This window comes from Podarcis erhardii (assembly GCF_964252035.2).
Source record: "Podarcis erhardii genome assembly, chromosome: 15".
NCBI lineage: Eukaryota > Metazoa > Chordata > Lepidosauria > Squamata > Lacertidae > Podarcis > Podarcis erhardii.
Window position 1 is genome coordinate 21,939,331 of NC_138505.1, and position 16,980 is coordinate 21,956,310.

Below are 16,980 nucleotides of genomic sequence, written 5' to 3' on the forward strand. Positions count from 1 at the left end.
CGAAGTCTTTGTAACCCAAGGTGTTTTTAACCTGAGGTACCACAGTAGTAATGATAATAATAATAATAATAAATTATTATTTATACCCCACTCATCTGGCTGGGTTTCCCTAGCCACTCTGGGTGGCTTCCAACAGTATATTAAAAAGACCATAAAGCATCAAATATTAAAAAGTTCTCTAAACAGGGCTGCCTTCAGATGTCTTCTAAAGGTCAGATAGTTGTTTATTTCCTTGACATCTGATGGGAGGGCGTTCCACAGAGCGGGCGCCACCACCGAGAAGCCCCTCTGCCTGGTTCCCTATAACCTCACTTCTTGCAGTGAGGGAACCGCCAGAAGGCCCTTGGAGCTGGACCTCAGTTTCTGGGCTGAATGATGGGGGTGGAGACACTCCCTCAGGTATACTGGGCCAGTATATGCAGTTTTGGCTTCAGGCATGATCCCCGGAATGCAAACCCCACGTAAATTGTGGGCTTATTGTACCACGTATTCTGTGGGTTTACAGATAGCATAAAACAGGTGATGCAGGTTTACTGTCACATATACGGCAGCAGCCCATTTAACAGCCAGACACAACCAAGGGGCAAGGAGATGTTTGTTGCCCCCTGACAACAAAGGAAAGTAGCTTTGTGAAGGCTCTTGTTGATAATTCTCTACTTCCCGCCCCCCCCGCCCCCGGATCTTTTTCTCATGTTGCCACAACAGTTATTTGCCTTCCTGGGCTTCCTGGTCAGCGCCTTGTGGATCAACGCTGCTGCCACAGAGGTGGTGAACGTCTTGAGGACTTTGGGGGTGATCTTCCGACTGAGCAACACTGTCTTGGGGCTGACGCTGCTGGCCTGGGGGAACAGCATTGGAGGTGAGGGAAAGAGGCCTTGGGCATTTATGTATGTATTGCATTTATATCCTGCCCCACCCCCGAGGAGACCCGCAGTCACTTACAAGCAGTGGAGGCCCCCAGAGCAGGAAAAAGGAACAATAGCCCCCTCCTGCTGCTTTTATACCCAGCAAATAGGTGAATACCTGTGAATACCTGGCTTGGCTGCCAAAGTAAACTTTATCTGTCCGGAGCGCCACTCACCCGTGGCCGACTCAATCGCTGGCAGAATCTGTGAGTGGGCGTTTCTTAAACTTCCCCCAGCAAAGAAGCTCCTTGATGCCCAGTCTGCGCCTCCCCTCTCTGCGCGAATGCCTTCTGCGCAAAGAGGGCGTGGGCAGCGGAGGACCCCTTCCCTCCCCGCTTCTCCTGAGCAAGGAGTCCTGGGACCGCCTCGCCACTTCCGACTCCTGGAGCTGCGTTTATTCTCTTCCCCAGAAGATGAGCTACTTCTCCCAATCCCTGGAGGCTCTCTATAATCCATCTGGCTTTTGCTCTCCCCCTCCTGCATTGATGGCAGCTCCCTGACAGATATAAATATAAACATACCCGACAGCCTGTTTCCTCTGTGAGTTTGTCTAATCCCTGCACCACCATTTCATTTCAAAAAAGAAACCTAAGTTTGCGACCCATCACCACTTCAGAATAGCTCTGCTTTGGTTATGATGGGCTGCATGACAGATCAGTCAAGCAGCCTATGCAGTCCCAGCATCCTTTTCACCCAGTTGGCCAATCGGATGCCTTTGGGAAGCCCCACAAACAGACCACATGTATAGCACAGCTTTCTGATGGGAAAACACCGTGGTGCAGTGGCAGGGCATCTGCTTTGCATGCAGAAGGTCCCGGGTTCAACCCCCGATCTCTCCAGCTTAAAAGTGTTAGACAGTGGGGGCGAGAGGAAAAGGCTCTCCTCTGACCGAGGCTGTGTTAGAGCTGCTGCCAGTCAGCGTAGACAATACTAGGCTCAGATGGCGAAAACTCGCCTGGTTGAAAACCGTTTCCTAAGCCTATGAGGCACTCATCCCTAGCTAGCAGGACCAGTGGTCAGGGATGATGGGAATTGTAGTCCAAAACCAGCCAAAGACCCAAGTTTGGGAACCCACCCTGACACTGTTTCCTCCCCACAAAATGAACCTGCATCAACAAATCCAATCTGTGGGAGCTAAAGTTAATATATATTGGTGTGTGTGTCCCCCTTTTTCCCTTACTTGTCTTTCAGACACCTTCTCAGACCTCACGATGGCTCGGCAGGGATACCCCCGCATGGCCTTTTCTGCCTGCTTTGGTGGCATCATCTTCAGTATCCTTGTGTCATTGAAACTCTACTCAATGTTGATCCAGAGTAGATTCCAGATGTATAGTTAGCAGAGTAAAAAATTAAACAGGTTGCGGGATTCCCAAAAAATAGACTAGAGGCAATTAATATTTCATCCAGCAGAGCTTTACTGAAGGCAAATGAGCATAATGGTCACAAATCCAATACATTCAGGATTGGCACTGTCCATAAGAAATCCAGTTGCAGCAGACTTAACTTAAACTTACAATAACTTATAATAAGACTAAACCTTAACACTAAGCATACTGTGTACAAAACACCACACCAGAAGGAAAGAGAGATAGAGACTTTTATAGTCAGCATGACCTTGACACAGTTGAGATAGCAGAACCAGTTTTAAGCCAGCTGTACTCAGCTTCTCTGAAGGAATAACCCAAACATCATGAACCTTCTGCTTGCTTCTTTCACACAGGGAAGTTCCAGAACCTTCTTGAATTAAGTAGACTTCGGAAAGATCTCTACACATCAGATCAGTGGAATTTGCTGCCAAGGAGTGTGGTGGAGTCTCCTTCTTTGGAGGTCTTTAAGCAGAGGCTTGACAACCATATGTCAGGAGTGCTCTGATGGTGTTTCCTGCTTGGCAGGGGGTTGGACTCGATGGCCCTTGTGGTCTCTTCCAACTCTATGATTCTATGAGACCCAAAGTGAGACTTTGCGGGTGATCTCCTGATGGGTTGCAGTCTGCCTTGCCAGACTGGGGCTGCACTCCCTGGAAGGCCTTCATAGGCATCCTGTGTTGGTCCTCAAGACTGACCTGGGATGCGTAGCAGTAGTGGCAATAAATTAAAAAACGTGAGTGCATGCACACCTTCTGCAAACTTGACATTAAGGTCTGAATGCACCTAGAACCCTAACCCTCAAGACCTCCCCACTTAACCCAGGAAAGTTGGGTGGAGCAGGTACACTTGCCACATGCTGAGAAGTTGGGGATGGGACTGGCCTCCGCATTTGCCCTCCCAATGTTGCTGGACTACAACTCCCATTGGCCCCCACGGACAGGGATGATGGGAGTTGTAGTCCAACGACGACTGGTGGACCAAAGGCTCCCAACACCTACTCTGCATGTTTCCTCCTTTTGCCCTTGTTTTGTTGATCAGCCATATCCCTCTGGGAAGCTCATGAGCAAAACAATGGAGGCAGTACCCCCCCAGTCTCCTGTTTGCAGGAGAGTAAATGTGCTCAAAAGGTATGCTGCTTCTGGATGGAGAGGCTCCATTGAAGCTGCCCTGGACAAACTGTTGCATGCAGATCCTAGGTCTGTGTGCCTTCGTCAGAGAAAGTCAGTGGATTTTGCTTGCTGTGTTACAAACCGGTGCCTGGGGCTTCCAGCAGCAAGAAGCCAGCTGGCTCAATTTCACATCCACTCCTTGCGTGACTTTGCTCTCAGCCTGGGTTTGCTGGCTAGGTCCATGGCCTCTGTGGGACTGGGGAGGGAAGGGAGGACAGTCGGTCACTGATTGAGTGCTTTTCCTGGCCAGATTGTCTCCTGAACTTTGCCGGCAGATATGCTCGTTGGTGTTGGACTCGGCTGCCTCCTTCAGATGACGAGCAGCAAGCTAGTCGTGAGGGTACAGGCGCTCTCATTGCCATTTCTCCTTCCACTCGGGGGTTGGGGGGGAACCTGCAGTCCTCCAAATGCTATCAGACTCCCAACTCCCAGTCAGGGACAATTGATGGTTCAAAGGCAGCCCTAAGTACAGTGCTTTGCAATAGTCTTTACCAGAGCATAGACAACTGAAGCCAGGCTGGCCATGTTCATGTCCAACAGTCAGGGATGATGAGAGATGTAGCCCAACAACATCTGGAGGGCACAACATGGGTAGCTGCTTTACCCTGAGCCAGCCCATCTATTTCAGCAATGTCTACACTGGCTTGCAGCATCTCTCCAGGAATTCAGACAAGGAAGTATTTCCCAGCTCAACCTGGAGATGCCAGGCTTTGAACCTGGGACCTTCTGCGTGCAAGGCAGATGTTCTACCACTGAGCCACAGCCCTTGCCCACTTTGGCTGTCCTGTGTGAGGTCTAGTCCTCCATGGCATCTGGTGTGCTCACTCCCCTTTTCCGGTCTCCCCTTTGCAGCTGGAATCCGAGGGCCTTCTGGTGTGGATCCTGGCTGGCGCACTGGGCCTCAGCCTGATCTTCTCCTTCCTCTCTGTGCCGGCTCAGTGCTTCCATCTGGGGCATGGCTATGGCTGCTGCCTCATTGTCTACTACCTAGTCTTCTTGACCGTTGCGCTGCTGACAGAGTTCAGAGTGATCCGGCTTGCCTCCATCTGAAGAAGACATCTCTCATCATGGACCTCCTTCTGACGTTGTCGCGGAATAGTGATGGGGTTGCACATGTCCCCCTCTTGCGACCGAGCTGCTCTACTTGAAGACAGTGCCTTGCAACAAGCACACACCTCCGGCGAGTGCCCAAAGGGACCTGGTTGTCAGGTTTGACTGTTACCCGCTGCTCGGAGGGAAGCAAGACCACAACTCAAACCTCGGAAACTTATGCAGAGCCCCGGGCAAGATCTTGTTAGGTTGCTGCGGTCTTTCAATGCACAAGGGTGCCACCTGCTTTTAAAGACCTATATTATAAGTCAGGGATCATTTGGTCTTGGGGACAGGCCACCAGTTCCCCCAATCAGTATTAACTTTTCTTATAAGGAAAGGCATTATTTAGGTTTTAAACAAAATCTTTTTTTAAAAAAAGAAAAGAACATTGTCAGGTTTTTTCGGGATGGGTTTTGCAAGGAGTGGTTTTTAGATCCTGTCTGTGTTGAAAGATGGTAAAGCATACTGCTCCCAGTATGTACTTCTCGTGGCTCTTAGTTTTCTCAAGTTTTGGTTGGAAACTGCAAATTTACAACTAAGAGGTATTGCATTTAAAAAAAAAAAACAACCATTCACACAACACCCTTTTATTTCCAGTATTCAGCAGTGAGTGCCAGGGGCGGATCTACAGTCGTACCTTGGTTTTCGAACAGCTTAGTTCTTGAACGTTTTGGATCTTCAACACTGCAAACCCGGAAGTGAGTGTTCCAGTTTGCGAAGTATGTTTGGAAGCCGAATGTCCGACGGGCCTTCTGCACTTCTAATTGGCTGCAGGAGCTTCCTGCAGCCAATCAGAAGCCACACTTTGGTTTTCAAATGTTTTGGAAGTTGAACGGAGTTCCAGAACAGATTCTGTTCGCCTTCCAAGGTACGACTGTACTATGAAATGAGTGAAGCTTAAGCTCCAGGGCCCCTAATCCCTGAGGGGCCCCTGAAATGACTTTAATCCACATTGCTTAACATTTTCGGGTTTAAAGACCCAATTTGAGTCGCCCAACTCAAATGGATTAATTTTTTGTTGTATATATTTCAACAGTTCAAAAGTTTGAGATTCGGTAGCACAGATGTTGTACAGTTGGAGTGAAAGGGTACAGCAATTTTAAGCAAAACAGAGATTTAGCAGTTAATGTATTCTTTCCCCTTTAATGTGGTGATCTGTCATGGACCAACCTCATTGAAGAGATAACAGTGGTTACCCAGACCTCCTTGCTGGTTGCGAAGGGGTCCCCATGACTGCAGGCAGCCCAGCTGAATGTCATTGGTGGTCACTGAGTGCTGTGAGTTTTTTGGAAGTGGGATGGAAAACATGGGAATGGACTAGAGGCTGGGACAGGAACAATTCCAGGCTGCAACGTTGTAGTGGATTCAGCAGAAATGCTCCCATTTGTTACCCAAATTCACACACCACACATTTAAAAGCACTATGGTGGCACTTCTAAGCAGTCATGGCTTCCCCAAGAATTCTGGGAGCTGTAGTTTCTTAATAGTGCCGAAAGTTCTTAGGAGAACCCTTATTCCCTTCCGAGAGCAACAATTCTGAGAGCGGTTTAACAGTCAATTCCTCTTCACAGGGAAGCTTGGGAATTGTAGCTCTGGGAGTGGAATAAGGGCCTCCCCACAACTTTCAGTACCCTTAATAAAATTCTTTTTTGGGAGGGGGAGCTCCATAACTGTTTAAAGAGGTATCATAGTGCTTTAAATGAATGGTGCCAATGTGGTCGTCGTCTGGCAAATGGGTTTGGTCAGTATTTTGTGCCCCCCCCAACCCTCCTCTTTTGCCAGATGTGGTCTAAATGCAAGGGCACCATAGCTATTCCACTTTCCATGCTCATAAGTTACTGGCCTCCAACCTTGTGTGTCGTTTCTGGTTTCTGTCAAAACTCTCACTAGGAACGTTGGATGCCTTTTTCTGCCTTTCAGAAAACGTATTTATTCTTGGCCTCTCCCCCCCACCCCCTTCACCATTGTGCCAGGAAACTTCTTGGCTTTCATATCCAAGGCTGCTTCTGCACAGAAGTAGACCCATTGAAGTCATCAAACAGAACTCACTTAGCTCCATTCATTTCAATGGGGCTGCTTTCAGTAGAGCTGGTGTTGGATGTAGCTGCTTCTATCTTTTAACGTGCTCAGAGGCATTCCTTTAAGAATATCTGGGCTGAGTGGGGCGTCTGTATCATCCCAGCCTTTGATCATTTCCATTCAAAAAGCGGGGAGGAATGCTGGCTGAATCATTAAGGCTGCAATCCTAACCTCATTTTACCTAGGAGCAAGCCCCATTGAATTAAGACTTACTTCTACGTAGACGTGGATCGGATTGCACTATTAACTGCTTTGTTCTCTGGAGGGTTTTTTGGGAGGTGGAAATGATGCCCTTTGAGTACTCAGATTATAGCCCAGGGTACAACTACAGACTGCAAAAGTTGTGGCATCATGAGCATGTTTGCACAACCTGAGGCACTTGTGTGTGTTGTGGCCTGCTGTGTTATTGTCACTTCCCCCCACACACACTTTTTTTGCAGCAATCCTGTTTTATTTTGTTTCATTCCGGGCCAGCAAAATTGTAAGCTGAGTTTGCACAAGTGCATCTTGCTGCATGTGATTTGATGACTCGCTGCTGATTTCCAGTCACTTTCATCCTGGGAGCCAGAGGCATGACGAGGCAGTTTTATTCCTGGGATCAGCTCTTGACCAATGCGCCGCAGGATCACACAAGCTTTTCAGCACCCGTGTTGAGCAACAGGAAGTCTGGGAGCCTTGCACAGTTGGCCAGCTTGGTTAATCCACCCAGACGGTGGGACTGGACAAAGACGTCCCAAAAAGCTTTCCCCTGTCCCGTTGTTCCTCAAAAAAAGGGCCCTGCCGGTTTCTCTCCGTTGGGCAATTCTGTCTGCTGGTATCCGATCTCAGAATGTTTCATTCATCAGTGTTTGGAAACCTATAACTTTTCCCACTACCTTGTTTTAACTTGCCTCATTCAGAGTGACACAATGGGAAAACCACAGAGAATGTCTGAATGGTTACAGCTAGTAGGTTCTTTGGAGGTGGAGAACTGGACATGGGCAGCGCTTTAAGTCCTGCTGTGCAACACAAGAACTCAAAGGCAAAAGGAAAACTGGATAGCAAACTCCATCCAGCTAACTTAGGGTGCTTCTGAATACCAGTTGCTAGGAAACCACAGGACAGAAAGTGCTTTCATGCTCAGGTCCTGGCTGCCAGTGTCGCACTGGGACATCTGGGCGGCCCTTGATGCTATACTAGATATGCCACTGGTCTCATCCAGCAGGCTTCTCTTATGCTATTTTACTCATAAGTATCTTCCTTGGCATTCAATTATTATTTATGGCCTGTGGTTGGGGAATACAGTCATACCTTGGTTCTTGAACTTAATCCATTCCGGAAGTCTGTTTGACTCCCGAAACTGTTCAAAAACTAAGGTGCAGCTTCCGATTGGCTGCAGGAGCTTCCGGCACTGAAGTCGAAGCCACATCAGATGTTCAGCTTCCAAAAAACGTTCGAAAACTGGACCACTTACTTCCAGGTTTTCAGTGCTCCGGAGCCAATTTGTTCGACAACAAAGCCATTCGAGAACTAAGGTATGACTGTATCCATTTCCAAGTGTTTCTCTGTGATGGGGATGAAGGAACCTGTGGGCCCTCCAGGTGTTTCTGGACCTCAACTCCCATCATTCTTCTCTGCTGGCCGTGCTGTGAGGGCCTGATGGGAGTTGAAGTCCCAACAGCCTCTGGAAGGCCACTGGTTTCCTCCATCCCTGCTCTAGGAAGTCATCTCACTAGTATCGCTATTAGGTTTAAATGTTACTAACCAGAAGCAATAGACCCAGGTGGTGGGGTGGTGGATGACCTCTGGTCCTCTAGCTATTTGCTGAACTACAACTCCCATCAGCCCCTAGCCCATTGACCATGCTTGCCAGGGCTGATGGGAGCTATAGTTCAGGTATGTCTGAAGAGCTAAAGGTTCCTCACATCTACAGTAGACAAACTCATATATTGGGAAGAAGCTCTTAGTGGTATCACACTCCATTTATTCCTTACTTTGGTGTACCTGCAAACTACAAATTTTATCACTTGATGAAACGTCAGCAATTTTAAAGATGTTTTAAAATGTTTTTAGGTGTTTTTAAAAAAGGATTCTGAGAGTTAAGGGGGAGAATAGATTAAATACATAAATCTTTATTACAGTAAAATTTATCATATTTAGGAAACACCCAGTAATGAACTTAGTAGGGCAAATCTTGTAAAGTCTTCTTCAACATGTGCCAAATACATTTCAGAACAAAAGGTCTGCAAAGGCCTAAGATAGCATCAGGGAAACTAAATTACTTTTAGGGTCCACCTTATTTTTATGATTGCATGTTGTTTAAATATGTTTTTAATTGTGTTTTAATATTGTAACCCTCCCAGGGACCTTAGGGTGAAGGTTGGGAAGGAAATGAATAAATAAATGTGATTTAGCTCTCTTTAAAAATGTCAGCGCGTCTTGGATAAATAATGACAAGCTGATACCAGTAGGCTTTGATTCAGATTTAACCTTCTCAAGACTTTGCAAGTTAATGCAGACATTTGGTAAGGCTGAAGTTTGTATTAGCATAATTAGGACTTATTGAAATTGACAGTTTTCTTCAAGATTGATGTTTTCAATGGAAGTTTTGAAGTGTTTTGTTCTCTAAAGTTTTGTATGCAAGAGCCAAAACCAAGGTTGGGTTTTGTTTGCTTGTTTGTTTATCCTGGATTGGTAGGTGTTTTTTTGTTTGTTTTTAAAATGTTTTTAGCTATTTGTCATTTTCTTTGTTTTACATGACACCATTGATGGAAGACATTTGTGGTGGGAAGTATTTGGCATATTCAAAACGTATACCATACAGGATTTATTACTGGAGTGTTTATCTGCATGGTGATGATTTTATTGTAACAAAGACATCTGTATTTTTATAATATTTCCTCCCCCTGTGATTTTCATTGCCAATTTGTTTTATAGCAACCGTTTTGTACCTCAGTTGTTCTGTGCTCTTAAGCTCTGTGCACCTTCAAGTAGAACCATTCTCCGTTCTGAGGAGTTTTGCCAAGGAATCCTTCTGTGTCTGTGCAAACCCTATGCAGAAATTATCACATATAACCATTACCCAGAAGCAAAGTCACTACAGGGTTGGCAAAGTGCTCTACGATAGGGTCCCTACTATGCCCACACTGTAGCACCATGGGAAATTAAAATGGCTGCCTACCCATCTGGTTTCTCAGGTCAGACATTAGTGCTGACAGATGCTGATGGAGCCCTGATAGCTGCTCCAGGGTACCAGCTGGTGCAAATGGCAGCCTGTAGTTGAAGGACAGAAAGCTGGAAGGGTTTGCTGCTTTTATGTCAGTGTATACAAAGGCTCTTAAATCTGTCAGCTGGGAGAATCCTGAAATAATGGTAGTAGAAATCCTGAAGGAATCCCGATTGCTGCTCTCCATGCAATTTATTGTTTTTGGTGGGAGGTTTGTATTCAATGAAGTTCCTGCTCAGAGTAGGCCCAATGAAATTAACCCAAGTTAGGTATGTTCATTAACTTCAGTGGTTCTGCTTTCTGCCACCCAATGTTTCATCCCCACTGCATTCTGCTGTTTCCCAAAATGGCAAATAGAGAGAGGACACATTTCTAAGTTGGAAGCTAAGCGACAGCAAACTTCTGTTTCAGGTCACATGTCCTCACCACTAATTGTAATGGATCCCAAACAACAGAACAAGGTAGACTTCTTTTATGCTTAGGAGATTATACTTTTAAAACCCCTCTCGTCTTATGTAGCAAAGTGTAGCTTCGGACAAGTGTTGTCTCTATTTAACAAATCTACCTCAGAACGATAACACTGAAGAGAGAACTCACCCTGAGCCATCGCTATGAATAATAATGGGTATAAGCTGTTACAGGGCTAGTTTGAGTGGCCAATTCTATTTGTTTGTTATTAAAAACCTACTGGAGGCAACTAAGCAGATTTCGGCCAGCTCTTTTTGTTCTTTCCCTTACAGCTGCGAGAAAGCTGTGCTTGAGGAATCTCCTTGGGGAGTGGGTTGTAAAATTTGCTTTGTTATATGAATTGTTGGTGCTGGGAGCTAGAGATTAGGGTTGTTATATGAAGCCAAGAGTTGCTGCAATCAACTTCTGGACCATGAACCCAAATGGATATGAGTTGTGTGCATCATTAAAAGTATACACAGTCAGGTTTTTTGAAGGAAAGTAGCCAGTGCTTTCTTGAATGTTGCTTGCTATTCTAAGGAATCTCCTTCAACCTTAAGACTTAACTGCATATCAGGCATTTGCATCAGGTGCCAATACATGCAGTACTCTCCCTTCCTGTTAAACCCTTTTCTCTGCTCAGCACAGCATAACATCTGGTATGTTAATAAAGGCAAAACACAATTACTACTACTTGTCTTCAGTGCTGTACTGGGGCTGGGGAACTTCAATGCTAGAGACCAAATCAAACCTGTCTCCGGTCCACAGGAGTTTGTCCAGGCCACGCACCTCACTTTTTACCACAGTTCCAGTGGCGTAGCATGGGGGGTGCAGGGGGGGCCGGCCGCACCGGGCACAACATCTGGGGGGGGCGCTTGCCGCCTCCAGAGTCGCCGAAGAACCTCGGGCGCAGGCTGTAGCAGAGCCCCATGTCTTGCGTAACCGACGAGCTGTGCGCGAGTCCGGGCTGAAGGCGTCCGGCAGGAAGCGGCTCTCAGCGCTCGCCACGGTCCCCGTGCGTCAGGGCCGCAGAGGGCGTGCCAGGCAGCCCCTCATCACAGCCCCGCCACCGCCGCTGCTGCAGCTGCTGGGCCATGTTGCATTTTCCTCGCCTCTCTGCCCTCCTCCGGGCAAGCGGCGTCGTTTGGGCGGCAGCACCAGCGGCAACTCGCCTCAGATCACCTGACACGGACCCGCCGCCGTGGCTACCTTACCGTAAATACCCCAGCCCAGGCAGCAGCAAGAAGAAGCTGGCAGCGGCGGCAGGTTAGGGGTTAGGGGCGCAAATTACTTGCCTTGCCCCGGGTGCTGACAACCCACGCTACGCCGCTGCACAGTTCCGACGCTGAAAGAGGATTTATGTGCAAGGAGTATGCAAACCATCAATAGTGTGTTGTGCATTAGCATACCATCCAGAATTTCTCTGATGAAAATAAGGATGTCCTATTCCATAATTTTTTTATTTAAACCCTGTCCATCTGGGTTGTTCCAGACACTCTGGGTGGCTTCCAACATATATAAAAACCATAATAAAACTATACAGGGCTGCCTTCAGATGACTTATCTCCTTGGCTCGGGGGTAGCATAACTCCATACCCTCCAACATTTCTCTGATGAAAATAGGAACTTCCTAAGGGGGAAATGGGACATTCTGGAATCGAATCAGAAACCAGGATGGCTTCTGTAAATCTGGGACTGTCCCTCGAAAATAGGGACACTTGGAGGGTCTGCATGAGCACTGTAGAGGAAGAGTTACTCTCCATAAAATGCCTAAGCTTGCTTAGTAGTGCTACTGTACAAAAGAAGAATTGAACAGCCATTGCTTTTGGCTTACAAACTAAATAGAGGCAGTGACCAAAAACCACCTCCAATTTAGGAAAAGGGGGAAGGGTGGGGTGAACAGGTTCCGTAAGGAGGAGCTTTAAATGTAAGCAGACATGTAAGCAGATGGAAGGTGAAGGGAGACAAAGGCTTCTTAACACTTAGGTCTCTATTTTATTTTTTCTGTGAGTAGACGGCATGTGCAGTTGTGAAAACATGAAAGCTCTACATTTGGCTTGCATACTTCTTTGAAAAGAAGCACTCTGGCCACAGGAAGTGGTCTGTGCAGTTCAGTAGCTGTTTCACCTACCCCAATGCCCTTTGCAAATAAATGCAGAAAACGAAGAAAGGAACACTTTAAAAGGTTTATTAAATGTGCCTGTAAATATCTCTATAACACTGTTTCAGACGTCATCATTACAGTTGCCATACAAACTCGCAGCGAACAAAACCTCCCATCGTGTTACGTTCCTGCAAGTGATTGTCTTTGGAGTTAAGTGTTGGAGGAAGCCAAGGAGAAAAGACAAGTTAGAAGGTAGACTCGCTGAGGTTTGTTTTCCCTTCCATCCTGCAAGAAGCAGTTTCTGGAATTATCACTAGCTTATTCTGGTAAGGAGTTGGGGAGGGGGGCATATACAGTGCAAGTTGAGTGACAGGTCAGTTAGTTAGCAGTACAGCTCAGGAAGCATTTCTCGGTTCTGAAACCACAACAGCAATATTCTGCAGAGAGCAATTGTGTTCCCTCAAAGCCTCCGACTCCAGCTTTGTAGAGCAGCAGAAACTGTACTCAGCTATTAGGAGAAAAACACTTTTTAAGAATAGTGGCCCCAAGTGTCTATAATCAGTGGAGGTGGCTGTTGGCCCAGATATATGCTGCACACAGGTTTGATCCTTAGTCTAGTTCAAGGGGTAGCCAACACGGCGCCCTCCATCTGTGGATGGGCTCCATTTCCCATCATCTCTGGCCATGCAGGGCTGATGGAGCTCACCCACATCTAGAGGCCGACACACTGGCTAGCCTTGGGCTAGTTAGTGGTCTAGTACACGAAGGGGCACAAAACTTCCATTTCACCATTACGAGGTCGGAATTTGCCTTCCATCAGCAAATAAGTTATATGCGCCCCCCCAAAAAAAAGGCAGGAGCAGCAATCACTGGTGGTTGATGTTTTCTGCAGTGCGTGAACCCCAAACTTCCACAGAACTCTCATCCTCATCTTAGGCAGCACTTGGTACTGCTGTACATATCCGATCTCTCCTTAAGGAAGGCTGGAACTGAGTTAAACAGGCATGGCTTCCCTGAGCAGGCCACTATCTGGGGTTTTAGAATCTGCCTAGAGGCAGGTTCTGCAAGACCAATGGTTGCTTCTGTCTCAAGGGAACATCTTCCCTGACCACCATAGGGAAAGCGCCTCATCTGTCTTCAGGATTCTGCAAACACACGCTACGCTGTCTTACTCACTTGTGGTAACACAGATTTGCTCAGAATAAGCCCTTATTCTTTTTAAAAAAAAAAAAAACAAAAAACCACCTGGGAAATAGCTTGGCTTATTATGAGCCTACTAAAGTTAAAATTGGACAAATAAAAGCACCTTCACACTTGTTTATCTTGCAGCAGGAAATTCTGTCTCTTCCCCTTTACCTTCACTTTGTGCTGCTATGGCATATAGTCAAGAGGAGAAGGAAAGCTCCCATTTCCCAGTGCTCCTGGGAATATTAACAGTTCATGGGGAGAAAGACCTTTCCCCCCTGCTTATAAGCAACAGAGTTTAGGTAGGTAGGTGGGAGGCATGGAATTCTTCTCCAGCTCAGAGTAACATTCTAAGCCGGGGAAGAATTTGGGAAGGCTGCAGTACCGTCATATTTGCGGCAAGCATTACATGTTGTCAAATATTTATATTGCAAACCAAACGAGAACTCTGCTGCATCTCTGTTTACCTCTAGCTTGTGTGGTGGAGGGCTGTCAGACAGAGCCAACGGCTAATAAGGAGCTGGTAATTTAAAAAAAAAAAATATTAAATTGCAGCAAGTGATGAGGATCAACCTGGACCCTGCTGTGCAGTGACTGCAGGATTACACCTTGGTCAGTTTTCCTTCTTTCAAAGTTATTGCTTTTAACACATGCCCACAGGCTGAGCTGCTTCCACCACGACGAGCAGCCCTCTGCTAGTTGCAGTGGTAGGATTCCTTCATTCACCAGTTCCCAGGTTTCAGCCAGTTTGTGAGTAGAGGACTTCTGCCCAACAGGGAACAAACCTTGTTGGAGAAGGGAAAATGCTGTAGAGCCACAGCAGCTTATTGAACCATTATGGAGATGATGAGGACAGAACTGAACCTCAAAAGGGCAGTCCTGCTGAAAACTGGGCAGCCTAGTAACAGTTACAGACAGGCAAATTGTGGCAGTAAATGGTGGTGTTTTGTTTTTTCTGCTGATGCCAACCACCCACTTCTGGGAGGCTGGAATGCCCGGGGGGAAAGCAGCCTGATTGTATAACTTCCGCTGACTATTTTATCCAGCTGTACTGGGGAAAGATAGCCAAATTAACCCCAGGCTGCTTTACACTAGACAAATCCCAGAAGCATTCACTGTGGCTACCCTGTTAACCAGCCCCAGTCCCTTGCATAATGCCCAGCCATCTTGCAGTACTCTGGTTATGCCTTAAAGGCCCTAGTACAGGGATGAGCTTTTGCAAAAGGGAGAGCCGAAACTCTCTTACACAAGAGCGCTAGGAGACCTTCTTCTGCCAGGCTACGCTATGCATTAATTTGAGACGTACTTTGCAAAGTAAGTAAATGGGGTGGTTAATGCATAGCAGACAAAGCAGCTTAGGTTAGCTGGGCTTAGATAATGGTCTGAGAGCGCTGGCGGAGGCCTGGAAACGGCGAGGGCTGATGGAGCGACTGGTCATCCTGCCAGGGAAACTGCCTTTCTTCTTTCCTGGAGTGCTCTTCATACCACTCCTGTGGGGGGGAAGAGGCAACAATACTGGGATCATTTCATTTCCCACACCCACAACCTGCCCTCAAATCGTGAAGGTCTGCAATGAATTGTGCACGAACCCAATATTCTGCTTGTAATAATAATAGCATTATTGTTGTTGTTGTTATTCTTAAGCACCATCATCTCAAGGCACATCACAACAAAAAACATTATTAAAAAACTCAAAACACATCATAAAAATAAGAACAAAAACAAACCAATAATTTCCCTCCACTACACATTTAAAAGGTACCGTACTTTTCCATGTAGAGTGGTACCTCCGGTTGCGGACGGGATCCGTTCCAGAGCTCCAGTTAGATCCCAAGGTTTCCGCAACCGGAGGGACTGCCTCTGAGCATGGCACGGTAGAGCGCTTCTGCGCATGCGCATGTGGTGAAACACTTCCGGGTTTGCCACTTTCACAACCTGACGTTTACATGACCCAAGGGTAACGTAAGCTAAGGTGCTACTGTATAAGACAGGGGGTTTTTTTTTTACTAAAAAATAATGGTAAAAAGGGGGGTAGTCTTATACACGGGGGCAATCTCCCCCAATTTTCTTAATTTTGAGTCCCCAAAAATAGGTGGCCTCTTATACACGGTATGTCAATCAGCCAAAGGCCTGGTTAAAGAGGAATGTCTTCTCCTGGCGCCTAAAAGTGTATAATGAAGGCGCCAGTTGAACTTCCCTAGGAAGAGCATTCAACAAGTGTGGAGCCACTGCAGAAAAGGCCTGTTCTTGTGTTACCACCTTCCAGACATTTCATGAAGGAGGGCACACGAAGGAGGGTCTCAGAATATGACCTGAGGGTCCAGGAGAGAGGCGGTCCTTGAGGTATTGTGGTTCTGGGCCATTTATTGCCCATCCTTTACCTTAAGGTCCTAGGGCGCATTACAACATTAAGAACAGCTGGCTAGACTCCAACTCCCATCCGCCCCAGTGAGCATAGCCAATGGTCTGGGAAGATAGAAAGGTAGTGTAGCCCCAACAGCATGAGGCGAAGACAGAGTCCCCACCTCTGCTTTAAAGGTGTGCAGCTAGGGAAAGTTGCCCACTCTCCTAGACAGTATTTATTTGGAGCTGTGGTCTAAACCACTGAGCCTCTTGGGCTTGCCGGTCAGAAAGTCGGCAGTTTGAATCTCTGCGATGGGGTGAGCTCCCGTTGCTCGGTCCCAGCTCCTGCCAACATAGCAGTTCGAAAGCATGCCAAAAAGTGCAAGTAGATAAATAGGTACCGCTCCAGCGGGAAGGTAAACGGTGTTTCTGTGTGCTGCTCTGGTTTCGCTGTTCCGTTGTGATAGCAGCGGCTTAGTTATGCTGGCCACATGACCCGGAATAACTGTCTGTGGACAAATGTCTGCTCCCTCGGCCTGTAAAGTGAGATGAGCGGCGCAACCCCAGAGTCGTCTGCAACTGGACTTAACTGTCAGGGGTCTTTTACCTTTACCTTTTTTTATGGGGCTGGCAGCACCTCCGAGAAGATCCCTGAGTCCACCAAGCTACAGGGACCATTGCATAACCATAACTAGGATGCGAGCAGTTTCACACATCTTACCTGTATCTCTTCCTCATACATTCTCATGCTTAAATCGCTTTTGGTCCTCGATCGCCGCCCCAGGAACAGCATGGACGTTTGCTAAAATGATGGAAGAGAAGCAGTAAGAGGAAGGAAGAAGGCAACTGCCTCTGAAGGGTGCCAGAGTTGGGTCATAGTTAATACAGGTGCTGCTAGAAGCACACAGGGATCTCGCCACCAAGAGAGACCTGAGCACATCCCTAACTTTATCTACAGGGAACTCAAGACAAATGCGCAACTGTGACCGCTGCAGGCTTTCTATCAGATAAGAGGAGATAAATTCTTGAAAACGGGGGGCATTTATGTCTTACATGATTTTATTCGGATTTGCATAAATTCATT

The 16,980-nt window shown here is 46.9% G+C and overlaps 2 protein-coding genes across 2 annotated transcripts in view; one reads left to right on the forward strand and one right to left on the reverse strand.

Annotated features, from left to right (window-relative positions):
• Positions 1-10,954, forward strand: part of SLC8B1 (solute carrier family 8 member B1) — a 32,856-nt gene extending 21,902 nt beyond the window's left edge. Inside the window, exons 13-16 of the mRNA XM_081842192.1 lie at positions 706-859; positions 2,097-2,177; positions 3,717-3,781; positions 4,294-10,954. Coding sequence (XP_081698318.1) covers positions 706-859; positions 2,097-2,177; positions 3,717-3,781; positions 4,294-4,491 — 498 coding nt within the window. The 3' untranslated portion in view covers positions 4,492-10,954. The remainder of the gene's footprint in view (positions 1-705; positions 860-2,096; positions 2,178-3,716; positions 3,782-4,293) is intronic.
• A 1,482-nt stretch (positions 10,955-12,436) lies between these two features.
• TPCN1 (two pore segment channel 1) overlaps positions 12,437-16,980 on the reverse strand; it is a 44,366-nt gene continuing 39,822 nt past the window's right edge. The window contains exons 26-27 of the mRNA XM_081842191.1: positions 16,618-16,698; positions 12,437-15,043 (exon numbers count right to left, since the gene is read on the reverse strand). Of these exons, the coding sequence (XP_081698317.1) occupies positions 14,924-15,043; positions 16,618-16,698 (201 nt within the window). The 3' untranslated portion in view covers positions 12,437-14,923. The remainder of the gene's footprint in view (positions 15,044-16,617; positions 16,699-16,980) is intronic.